Below are 12,704 nucleotides of genomic sequence, written 5' to 3' on the forward strand. Positions count from 1 at the left end.
ATCTCCGTCCGGGGTCAGCCGTCTGCCTCCGAGCTCCCTGTCGTCGGCTTCGGAGCCTCGGCTTCTCCCCTCCCCCACATCCCCCCGGGCTATCCGCACCGCGGCTGCGGCGGCTGCTGCTCGCGTCTTCGTCGAGAGAGACCGCTTGAGGGACAGCGACAGGCTGACTCAATAAAGTTCCTTCAAACAGCCCCCTCAAAAAAAAAAGGAAAAAAGAGAAGGCCCAAAGGGAGAGGGGAAAAACCCCCGTCCCTAGCCCAGCCCCTCCCCTTTCGCAGAGGAGAGAGGCGAGCCCTGCAGGTGAAGGGGCGCCGGGCTCCCGCCGCTGCTGTCGCCGGGGGGGCTCCCCGGCTCCCTCCGACTCTAGGCCGGGCCTCCAGAGGGGCGGCGGTCGGGGCGGTTCCCCTGTCAACTGCCGGCGCCCGCGCCCCCGCCGGCCGGCCCCACTGCGCGGAGGGACGTCGTGAGCCGCCGCCACCGCCACGGCCCCGGCCCGCCGAGAGACGGGGGTAAGCCGCGCCGGCCGCTTCCGCGTCGGCGGCGGGGATTCTTTGGGAGCGCAGAGCATTGCGCGCAGAGCGGGCGAGCGAGAGAGCGGGGGTGGGGAGCGGGCGAGCCAGCGAGTGAGGCCCCGGTTCCCTCCCGCCTCCCGCCGCCGGGGGTCGGTGGGGGCTGTGCCAGGTGCCGGCCGTCGCCTCCCACGCTAGGCTGGTCCTGCGGCCGCTCGCCCGGCCTGCCTGCTTTACGCCCGCCAGCCCCGGGAGTTGAGTAAGTTGGAGCTAGTTGGGTTGGGCTTTAAAATTACTAATCTTATTTTTTGTCGTGACTTGTCGTCTGTCGCCGACTCCGTTCCCTTCTCCCCCAGCCCCCGGAGCCATGCGTCTGAAGCAGGGGTTACGGGCAGAGAGGAGACACCTTCCCGTCCTGGCTGAGGCTCCACGCCTGCTTCCCCAACTCGGGCTTCCGTCCCTTCCTTCCTCCCTCGCTCCCTGGCAGAGAAGGGAGGCCCCTTATGCGCTGCCCCGCGGCGCCGGGGAGGGGAGGGGGCTCCTCATCTTTGTAAGGATGGATGGAGCTTGTCTGAAGGGGACAGACGGGGGGAAGCGGGAGGTGGAGGCACCGGGAAGTGGACACGTCTGGAAAACGCAGCTGCAGCTCCCCGGGAGGCTAAGGGTGAGTGACTGGGCTTGTGCTTTTTTCAGCAGAAGAGCCGCAATGAGGAGCTTCGAACTGTAGAAGGAAAGTAGGTCGCACCCACTGAAAATGCCTCTAAGGGACAAGTGCTGTCAGACTGACCACCATCATCATGGATGCTGTGAACCAGGTATAGGCCATCCTTTCTTCCCATAAGGCAGCCTTGACTCTTTTAGCGTACCTTCTCTGTCCGTACCTTGCCTCCTGTTTCCTTCCCTTCCGTCCAAGAAGTTGGCTCGAAATAGTTTTAATTTGCCTGGTGCAAAATAGCTATGGAGCTCTAAGACTTGTTTAGCAGCCAGAGGTTTCCCCTAGTTGGTTCCTCAAAAAAATATCCTCCAAGTGCCACATTAAATCATTTCCACAAGATCAGTCACTCAGTCCTTTTTCCTTTTCTTTCAAAGACAGCTTGAGTAATTCCCCATGCCCTTGTGAATGTTAAACTGAAAGGAAAGGAAGAAACTGCATTTATCTTTTTGCAGATTATTGCTTTTAGGCTTCTTAAAAATCAAAAGAATGTGATAAGTTTATGTGAACAGAGGATAGAATATAGTCCTAGTTTCTTAGAAGTTATGCTTTTTAAAAATGGAGCTCTGGACTGATTAGGCTAATCCCAGGTTCTGTTAAATACTGTTATTTTAAGAAATCCTCTTCTGTTATATAAATTTTTTAAAATCCATTTTTTGTATACATTTAGGATACCTAAGTATTCTTGGTGTATGTTCATCTGACAGAAGTTGACTTTTTGATTTAACTTGTGAACTGGGAGATTCAGCGCTTTTAACAACCTAGTGCTGCCCTTTAGCTACATTTTCACTTTAAAAAGGTGATACCTAAATTTGTTTGACAGATGTTTCTACTTACATTAGAACAATCATTTAAAGTTTAATTTATTTATAGATATTTATATGTATGGCTTAAAATAGGATCACTGAATAAACATTTTTACTTTTTCTAAATAAAGGCTTTTCTTCCCTCATTATGGGCTTGAATGCACAGAAATGTATATACTCTTTCACTATAAATATTTTTCCCTTAAAAATTATTAAGAAAAAACGTTACCAAATTCATTCAGTTGTTCATTAATTAAGTGTACACATTACTTTATGCTATTCTCCATGAAGAGTTTGCTGGACCACTTTAGGTCTTTAGATTTGGAGCATTTGGAATACTGGTGGTGGTAATATTTTAACTACCTGAATGCACCAGGTTTCAGTATAGTGCTATTCACTTAAGCTAAATGATTGTTTTGCTTAGTGGAATAAATGGTGATGGGAAAGACTTTCTTGTTTGGAGGGATCTCTGTGGTTAGCTTCTGCTCATGAGAATGAGAACTGGGTTTCTTTTTTGTTTCTGTCACTTTACTACTACCACTACTTAGTCTTTTGCCATAAAATAGCTGATTTCAGAATGGGAAACCAGTTTCTTTGTATTCATTATTTAATAGCTTTATTGTTTTTCTAAGGTTAAAACATTGTAATCCATATCTAGGCACCCTAAAACAAACTCAGGTTCTATTCATATTGTGTATTGTGTGAATTAGAAATTATAGAATCTTAGAGTTGCAACTTCAGAGTCTGTCTAGTTCACCCTGTACCAGAACAAGAGTTTCCTCTCCAGCATACTGACAAATGGTCATCCAGTCTTTTCTGGAATTCATCTAGTGGACTCCCAAGGCAGTCCATTTCACTTTTTCATGGCTCTGACCATCAGGAATTTTTTTCCTTACATCAAAATTTATCTATTAAATTTATCTCATCTGCAACTCCCATACATTGTTTCTAGTTTTGTGGGGCCAAGCAGTACAAGTCCAATCCCTACTGTAAATGCCCTTTAAGTAGTTGAAAATAACTATCATGACCCATATAAGTCTTCTTTTCTCAAGGCTAAACATCCCCAGTTCTTTCAACCAGTCTTCTTACAATGTTGTCTTGAGGTCTTTTACAATCCTCTTCAGTTTATCAATATTCTTTCTGAAATGTGGTGCCTGGGACCTGAACATAGTAGTCCAGTATGTGAGTGTAGTAGGACTAACGTAACTCTGGATATTGTGCCTTTTATCATGCAGTCAGTAAGATTGTTGACTTCCATATTGCGCTGTTGACTCATATTGTGACTATCAGCCACTAAAAAACCTCTGACTTTTTTCAGATGAACTGCTATTTAACCTTTCCCATCTTGTACCTATGAAGTCGATTTTTTGAAGCCTATTGTAGTACGTTACATTTAGTTGCTTTTAAATTTTATTAGATTTGGCCCATTGTTCTAACTTGTCAAGATATTTTTTGAATGTGATGGTCATATGTTGTGTTAACTATCCTCGGCTTTGTTTCATTAAGAATTTTGAAAAGCTATGCCTTTAGGCAAGTCATTGATAAAAATGTTAAATAACGCAGAGCCTAGCACAGATCCCTGGTATCCTCCACTAGAGACCTACTGCCAAGTTGCCATCAACTTGAGTCTAGGCAGTCAACCAGCTTAGAACTCATGTAATTGTACTAGTCCACATCTCTCCATCTTAACCATAAGAGTAGCATGAGAGACTTTGTCAAATGCTTTGCTAAAATTCAGATAAACTGAATCTACAGCATTCTTCTGACCTACCGCCTATTAAGTCTGTTACAGAAAGGAATTAACATTAGTCTGGCATGACCTTTTCTTGGGCAAGCTTTTTGTTGATGTTCATTTATCATCTTATTAGTAATATAGGTTAGAATTTTGTTAGGACTCCCAAGTTAAGGTCACTGACCTTTAGTTTGCAGACTCCATTCTTTTTCCTTTTTTGAAAGTTAGGAGAGCATTTCCCCTTATCTCATCCTATGGGCTCTTTTCTTGTCCTCCATGATATTTCAGTATCTCAGTAATCACACCTGCCAGTTGTTTTAGTACTGTGGGGAAGAAAAAAGTACTACATGAAAAATATCAGAATAAAATTTGCCAGTTTTTGAAGTAGACAATACCAATATATTTGAGGCATGTTGAGCCTGTATTCCAGTTCATGTTTGAAGAGAATTCAAGTCTTTCTCTAAATTGAAGCAGTTTTTAAAATAGAAAATGTATTTTGCAAGGTTACCTTAATTGCAGTGTTCTAATAATTAAAGTTTTTCATGGACTTAAGGATTTTTTATGACAATATACTAAAATTACCTTTAAATATTTTAACGTGAACCTAAACCTTTGATTATCTTTGAAAATTCAAGAAATCATTAGAGGAATTGCAGTAAATTTAAAAAATACTAATAGGCTTTCTATGATGTTACCTTTCAGTGCTCTTCAGGCTAGATATTGTTCCTATTGCTTTGTTTTTGCTAAAATTCTGAGATTTTTTTTTTATGTAAGGAAATTAATTTATGTTAGTTAAGCAGAAGACTGGGTAGGTGTTGATTAATTGTGATCCATTAGTTATTATTTCAGGGAAAGGTGTTTTCTGTGAGAATGATCCCCAAAGTTTAGAAGAATGTATTTTGGTGGTAGTTTTTAGAAGAGGTCTTGGAAGAATTGATGGTTGAAATATTTCGATTGGATTCTCCCAAAAGGTTGTTTTCTAGAAGTTAGAGAGTACCCTAGTTTAATTTATAGGCCATCAGTGAAGCCTTGGATGAGGACTGTGTATTCCTAGGCACATGTTTGGGTTAGGTTAGAGGTGGGAATAAATGTCTTAAGAGTAAAGAGGATTGCTTTAGGCTGGTTGAGATAGACACAACTTTGTGACATGAAGTTGTCCCTGGATTCCTGAAGAGTTCTACCAGAGAGCTTTGTCTGACAGGTCTTAACTAACCTCAAAAGGCTTTCAGTATAGGCATAGTATTTGAATATCATTCTGAGTTCAGAGGTCATTAGCAGGTTGGTCACCATATGATTATTTTTGTTGGCCACAGCAACTCATGAAATTCTTTTGTGTGCAAAGGGGTTGCAATCTTCATTAGTGTCTAGAGTATCCATATAGATTAAATCATGGCTCTTTTGAGGTATTTAGGTAAAATATGATTGTGTTTTTGAAGAATAAGTATCTTAGGAATCCTTGGTAGGGATAGGGAAGAAAATAGCCTTGCAGTTGAAACTTGTTCCAGTGTGCTCCTGTACCTGGAAGGATGCACCTCAGGGCCATGAGTGAAGATATTAATTATGAACATGGGTTTCATGGTGGGAGAAAGTGGCTGGCTTTGAGCTAGAATGAACGAATAATTTGAGTGTATCTGTCTGTTGCTCATCATGGAAGGGGTACAAAGGTGTATGAGAGAGGAGCTAGATAAGTAGTACCAGGTAAGTAAACTTTTCTAGGTTTGGGAGTGGCAGTAAATATTTTCAGAAGCCTGAGTATGTTTGCAGGTGAGGGAGAAATTTTTTTTTTCTAGTGATGATTCCATATACTGTTCTACATGGACAGTGTCCATGTATGGCAGAACTAACTCAAGAATCTTTGGCTAAATGTTAGTATGAGTGTGTGTATATGCCAAGCTTTGAAATTGCCTTAGAAATATGGGAAATTACTGAGGTGAGAAGCACTTCAGGAAGAACATGTTTCTGGGTTTGGATGTCTTGCTGTGCTGTGGGGGTAGAGTTTATTATTCCTAAGGAATTACTAAAGATTTCTGGAATATGCCTCCTACATGGAGTTGCGTGTCCTAAGAAAGGCATACCAAGGTGTGGAAATCTCCCTTTCCTTCCCTTATCTTCTGTTCTTTACTAGAATTGTTCTTATGTCCTCAGATTCTTTTGTAGAACTGTTTTTACCTATAGACACTCCCTTGGAACATGCCTAGTTCTTTAGAATTATGTGGAATTTTTCTTTTTTTTTTTAATATGTTTTTCAATGGGTATGACTATCAACTACTAAGAAGTTTTTGAATTTTGAAAAACTGGAAAAAAGTCTTTGAAAAAATTGATTATTTTTATTCTTAGCTTTGTTTTGTATATTTGACCTTTAGTTATCATTCCTAATATAATATAAGAGAAAGATTTCTGACCTTTGGTACTTGTCACATATAGTAGCAAAGATGAGTTAGTGTCAAGAGTTTGGAAAACTTGTATTATTTCTCTGTTTTTATTTTGTTTTAGAAATGTTTGTTAAAGCTGGGACGTTTTTACTTCCTTAGGACAATTTAATTGTTTCTAGATTCTCTTGTCTGGTTTATCTTGATTTGATTACTGAGGATCCTGTTTATTCATATTAATTTCAGAACTTGTAGTTCACCAAGCAGTCAGAAATGGAATCAGTTCCCTTAATTGGAAAGCTTAAAACTTTGTACGTTCAGGTTCTCTGACAGTGGGTACACCTCACTGAAGCAGCCCTCCCCTGGTTAGTTTTGCAGACTGATTGGTATTACCTTGTGGTGGCAGGTTGGGGCATGAAGGGAAATAAGAAAGGGGGCTGATGCTCAAGAGTTTTTTTTGTCAACTACACTTCGTTTTCCACTGTGTGCTTTGTTAAATGATTTTAGAGGTACAAGCAACACCTCTGTGTCTGTCTGGAGTTTTAGAATTGTAGTTTGCATGGGTGTCAACAGAAAGCTATAGATAACCTTGAGAGTCAGTGATTCTAGGCTCATTAGGTATCGTGTGATTTAAATTAAACACAGTTATAACATTCATTCTTTTTCAAGAGAAATGTAGGGAATTTTTGTTAAGAATCTTCAGACCTAGGGGCAGCTCGGTAGCGCAGTAGATAGAACAGTGCCTGGAGTCAGGAGGACCTGAGTTGAAATGTGACCTCAGACACTTTAACCCCATTGCCTAGCAAAAAAAAGAAAAGAAGAATCGTCAGACCCAAAAGTCAAAAATACATTTTTGTTTTTGAACTTAATTCCTACTCTAAGTATCATTTCCATTGAGAAGAGTACTTAGTCATATTATGTTGGTTTTTGTCTTATAAAGAGCATTCTGTGAGTAATATGCACTATAATAATTTGTATTATAATTATGTATGTACATATGTTTAAAACCTAAAGCATTGTTATATTTCAGTTGTAATATATAAATGATATTAATTTCTTTATGGGGATGGGGTGGGTATTGATATCTTTTATACAGTGTATATTCTGGAACCTGGAGATCCTCCTTTGTTACAGCAACCACTGCAGACTTCCAAATCTGGCATTCAACAAATTATTGAATGCTTTCGATCAGGTATGAATATTTGCTTTGCTTCAAGATATGTTTCTTGACATTTGTATAGGAGGAGGCAGAAACAAATCTAGAAAACCTTAGAAACAGATGACTTTCTTAAAAGTCAAAATTTGTGTTGTTTTTCTTTAAAAGGTACCTTTTAATTTCCATAAATGCTTTTTGAAAGTTGATAAAATTTAAGGTGATTTTTCTATAAATTAGCTTTTCCTCAGTTCTGCGTATATTTAGAACAGTGTAATAGAAAATCTTCTAGTTGAAGATGATTATTTGGTGTTTTAGATGATACATTTTAACTTTTCGGTATAGGTAATATGTTACTGACAGATATGAATGTATATCCCTGAAAAACTGAATAGCCACTTAGTATCCATTGAGACTACATAATTGAAAAATCTTGTCATCACTGGAAAGAATTTTCAATCTTAAGGAACCTCTAGAAAAACTCAGTTTACTGGAAGCTATTTATTTTGCATTGATGCATGCTCTTTATAAATTTTATTCCTTATAATATTTATCTTGAGTCTCTAGATCATTCAGCAAGTATTAAGTGCCTACTGTGTGCCAGGCATTGAGGATATAAAGATCAAAATGAAACAGCTTATGTCAAGTAGTTTACATTTCTTTTGGGAGGAGATAACTTGTACACATCTAAGTCTATACAAAAGAAATAACAGGTGGGGGGGGCAGGCATGAGCAGCTGGAGGATCAGGAAAAAACTTAAGCTTTCACGGGAACATGAGCAGTTCTTAAACCCTAGCATTTATGACTTAAATATAGTCAAGTATTTAGTATCTACTAGGTTCCTGTCACCTTACAGATATAACCTATAACCTATATTACATTATCTACCTTACAAGGATTATGCTCTGTTAATGATGTCTGTGTCAAATCTGGTTAAACACATGATGTTAAAATAAAAGTCTCTAAATATTAAGTCTTTGAACACTGGTCCATTTATTTAGAGTAATACACAAGAAATTTCTAGTGTAACAGAAGGTGTCCAGATTTTATGATAGGATTTTCTTTCAGCTACCTGAAATATGAAACATGTAATCTATTCTTTGACTTGCTAGTTGATCCATGGAAATAAGGCAAGGGATAATGAGACTTCTTCATCTGTGATTTTCTTAACTTTTTCTTTCCAATTCTAAATGAGCAAGCAAGGTCATTTTATACTGATTTTGTTCTTTGTATTATTTGTGCAAATGGTATAGAATAGATTTTAAAGTTAATTCATACTTGAAATCCTGTTATAGTACTTTTACTAAGCACCTTTAGTAAAAGTACAATTTTTTTTCTTTTTGAAACAATTTCAACATGAGAAAATGGCTGTCTTCTTGGTATACTCTGTATGTGTGTGTATCTTTATATTTATATACACACACCCCTCTTTTATCTGTAGGGCCAGCCAGGGACTATCTAAAGATGACAAACTACAGAGCAGATAATCTGTTAGGTCCCTTACTTAACTTTGGAATTCACGAGTTGACTTCCCTGTCACTCCCACCCTCTAGGTTTAGGCTTCTGACTTATTATTATCATTATTGTTAATTTTTGTTTTGTTTTGTTAGGCCAGTATTGAAAATGCTGAATACTATTATTTGCATTCCCATAGCACATATCAGTTGACATTGGGTGATTCAGAATTAGGCTGTGTGTTATGGAAAAACGAATTTGGGTTTTGGAGGAATCTATCAGTTAATTTATAGATTTATTCACCAATAATAATTGCTCACATTTATGTAGTGTTTTTATTTTTGCAAAGTGCTTTTTTTCATCATAATTCTGTGAGACAGGTAGTTCAAGAATTGTTATCCCCATTTTACAGATGAATATATTGACACTTTGAGAAGTTAAGTGACTTGCCTGTGGTCACACTGATTGTAAATGTCTGAGGTGATTTCAAATCCAAGACTCTCAACTCCAAGTTAACACTTTTTTTTAATAGTTTGTCATATTTCTCACAAGGGTAATTGTGAACTGAGGACTGAAATTTTCTAGAGCTGTAAGGAACAATGTGTTGTTACACTTTTTTTTCCTTTGGTTTTCTTAAGTAGTTGCATAATCTTTGGAGGTTTTTCCTTTAACTACAGTTTAGTTTGCATATATTTTAATATAAACATTTTTTGTCAATATCTGTGAAGTAGAGAAATTTAAAAATAAGTTCTTTATGTATCTTGATTTTGAGACACTTCATGCTTCCTGATGTTTTTCACATGATTTTCTATAGTTATGTATCTGTATTTGTATGGGAGCATGGGAGAACAAATATACTTTAAGTTTATGAGTATTCCGAAGGGCACAGCTAGAAATTTTGGGGTCCAAAGCAAAAATTACTGAACATTCCTTTTGATCTCTGTAACCGGCAGCTCTCTTTCTTCTATCTCTAATACCTTTTCCCAGATGCCACCAGTCTTTTTTTTTTTTTTTGCCTTGGAGGACTTTGTTTTCCTGTTTGTTAATTTGCCTTGATTCTCCTTCACCATACCCCTTGTCTTAGTGGCCTAATGTTTATTATTGAAGTCCTCTTTTCACCTTTTTTCCTACATCCTTTCCCAAATACAGGTCCCTGGCTCATGTGCCTTTCTCTTACTGGGCTCTGCTCTCTACATGTGGACCACCCCAACCTACTCTGAAGGAATGACCTAGTGGTGTCATGTTCCTTGAACAGAGTGGAAGATGGTGATTTGTTCTATACCAGGGGTTCTTAACCTTTTTTGTGTCATGAATCCCTTTGATAGGTCTGGTGAAGCTTATTGACCCACTCCAGAATAATGTTTTTAAATGAATAAAATAAAATGCATAAGATTACAAAAAAAAGCAGTTTTATCAAAACACATTTATCAAAATATTTAAAAGGAATTTCCCAGATTAAGAATTCTTATGCTAGCCAGGGCCCTGGAACCCCTGTCTTCCCAACCCTTTTACAGCCCTTATTTTTAGTTTACTTGGGCAGTAGCTGACTACCAGGACCTTACCTTGGACTCCACACTTTCTATTCCAGCCAGGTTAATATCTTTTGTCTTGAGTATCATTTCTTTGCCACCTGTACATGCTGGCTAGTCTAGGAATATTTGGGTGTTGGTACTACTTCTTATTTCAGTTGGAGTTGACTTAATTTCAGTATTTCCCAGTTTTCTTGAGTTTTATTTTTTCTATTTTAACTTCTTGCTTGGTTTATGTGACCTACAATTTTTAAAAATTAATTTATTTTTTGTTTTCACCATTTACTTTCATAAGCTTTTGAGTTTTAAATTTTCTTCCCCTTCCATTCCTGCCTCCCTCCCCAAGATGGCGTGCAATCTGATATAGGCTCTATATATACATTCCTATTAAACCTATTTTCACATTAGTCATGTTATAAAGAATTAGAACCCATAGGAGGAACCACAAGAAAGAAGAAACAAAACAAAACAGAAGGGGAAAAAAAGGAGCAAATAGTATGCTTCGATCTGCATTCCAACTCCATACTTCTTTCTCTGGATGTGGAAAGCATTTTCCATCATGACTTTTGGAGATGTCTTAGATTCTTGCAATGCTGAGAAGAACTAAGTCTGTCAAAGTTAGTCATCACACCACGTGGCTGTTACTGTGTACAAAGTTCTCTTGGTTCTGTTCCCTTCTCTCAGCATCGGTCCATACAAGTCTTTCCAGGTTTTTCTGAAGTCTGCTTGCTCATCATTTCTTATAGCACCATAGTATTCCATTACATTCATATACCGCAACTTGTTCAGCCATTCCCCAATTGATGGGCATCCTCTCAATTTCCAATTCTTTGCCACCACAGACTGACCTACAATTTTACCTCAACTTTTAGTTTCTGCTTTGACTGCTTTCCCTGGCTTTTAATATTTCACTCTTTCTTGACCTCCATGATTTAAGTACTTTCAGACTTCTTATTGCATGACTGGCTTTTGACTCACTGTTGTCTTGAATATTGGCTCCTGCCTGCTCCATGATACCTGACTATTGGTACCGGCAGCTGGTTCACTATTTTGTCTGGCTCTCTGTCTCATGTATTTTTTGAGTTAGGGACATTCCTTTCTCTTGTTCCTATACTTTGTTTCTAGCCATATTTTGACTTTCCTGGTCTGGTTTTCCAGGTCTACATCTGTGAAATTCCATAGCCCTAGCACAGCTCCATGCCTATTCCCGTAACTGCCTTTAAAATATTTTTTTAATTATAAACTTAACATTGGACATCAACAAAACCAGTTTATATTTCTTAGTAAGTATTTACATTTTAGATAATTTCAACAAATATAGTATCATAGTTATTTTTCAGTGGCTCCCTTTAATGTCTCATCATGTTTGTATGTCTATTCTCTTTCATTAAAAAAAAATTTGGTTATATTAACTATAACCAACAGTCATCTGGTTCTACTTTTTTTTTTGCTTTGCATTATTATTTCATTAATGCCTTTTAATTTCTATGTGTTGTTCATATTTTTTGATACTAATTGTCATGGATAATTTACCACAAATTATTTAGTCATTCCCCTGTTACTGGATATTTAGGTAGAATCTCCTTTTGAGCAATATTTTCTTCTTCATTAAATTTTATTTAAAACATATTTTCTAACTATTTTAAACATAATTCTTTCTAAATCCTGTACTAAAGTTATTGGAGTTTTAATTGGAATTGTTTGGACTGAATTTGACCAGCCCTTTCAGTCCTTGCCTAACATCTCGTGAATTTGCTAAGAAGAAGTAAATGGCCTATAAATTAGAAATAATTGGTAAAAGGGGGAAACTTTGTAGTTTACAAAGTACTTTTCCTCACAACCTTGTGAAGTAGGTAGTAGAAGTACTATTATCTTTATTATACAGATGAAGAAGCTAAGGCATAATGGTTAAGTGATTTGTCCAAGATCATGTGAGAAATCCCTTGATCAGTTCTCTCCCAGGTCATCTCCTCAGCACTAATTATTCTCTCTTCTTTCCCCATCTTGACTCCTTGGTAAACCAGTTCATCTCTACTCTGTCCTCCTGTCTTGAATCCCTTGCTGTCTTATCATGTCTTATCATGCCTTGAACCACTCCCACCCTTTGTGCTCTTACACAAATAATGCTGAATAGAGGTGGAGAAAAATCACCATTCTGACTGGGTTCATTACAAATTTGTGTTACATAAATGTCAGCTGGGCCCTCTATGCTACTCGGCCAACCTACGTATACCTCCCTTAACTCACTTTCTCACTTTCCACAGAGGTTCTTCCAAAACTTTTCATCCCTACTCAAGCCTCCCATTATTCCCCCTCCTCCCAATCTCTCAGCTGAGAATGTTGCCTCTTATTGTACAGAAAAAAGTTGAGGCCATTTGCTGTGAACTCCTTTTCTCCTATCCCACTCACATGCCTTCTGACACATTTCCTCTTTCACCC

The 12,704-nt window shown here is 38.3% G+C and overlaps 1 protein-coding gene across 5 annotated transcripts in view; it reads left to right on the plus strand.

The window, feature by feature from the left end:
* Positions 1-418: 418 nt before the first annotated feature.
* The window catches only part of ZNF800 (zinc finger protein 800), a 32,342-nt gene continuing 20,056 nt past the window's right edge, over positions 419-12,704 (plus strand). For 2 of the 5 annotated variants that reach the window (XM_021002293.2, XM_021002289.2), the window contains exons 1-3: positions 419-509; positions 1,203-1,324; positions 7,225-7,320. In XM_021002293.2, the coding sequence (XP_020857952.1) occupies positions 1,264-1,324; positions 7,225-7,320 (157 nt within the window). In that variant the 5' untranslated portion in view covers positions 419-509; positions 1,203-1,263. Of the gene's footprint in view, positions 510-582; positions 769-1,202; positions 1,325-7,224; positions 7,321-12,704 lie in introns of those variants that run through there. The other 3 variants (XM_021002290.2, XM_021002291.2, XM_021002292.2) reach the window with 3 other exon arrangements.

This window comes from Phascolarctos cinereus, unplaced genomic scaffold, assembly GCF_003287225.1.
Source record: "Phascolarctos cinereus isolate Bilbo 61053 unplaced genomic scaffold, phaCin_HiC Scaffold_1;HRSCAF=81, whole genome shotgun sequence".
Lineage (NCBI taxonomy): Eukaryota > Metazoa > Chordata > Mammalia > Diprotodontia > Phascolarctidae > Phascolarctos > Phascolarctos cinereus.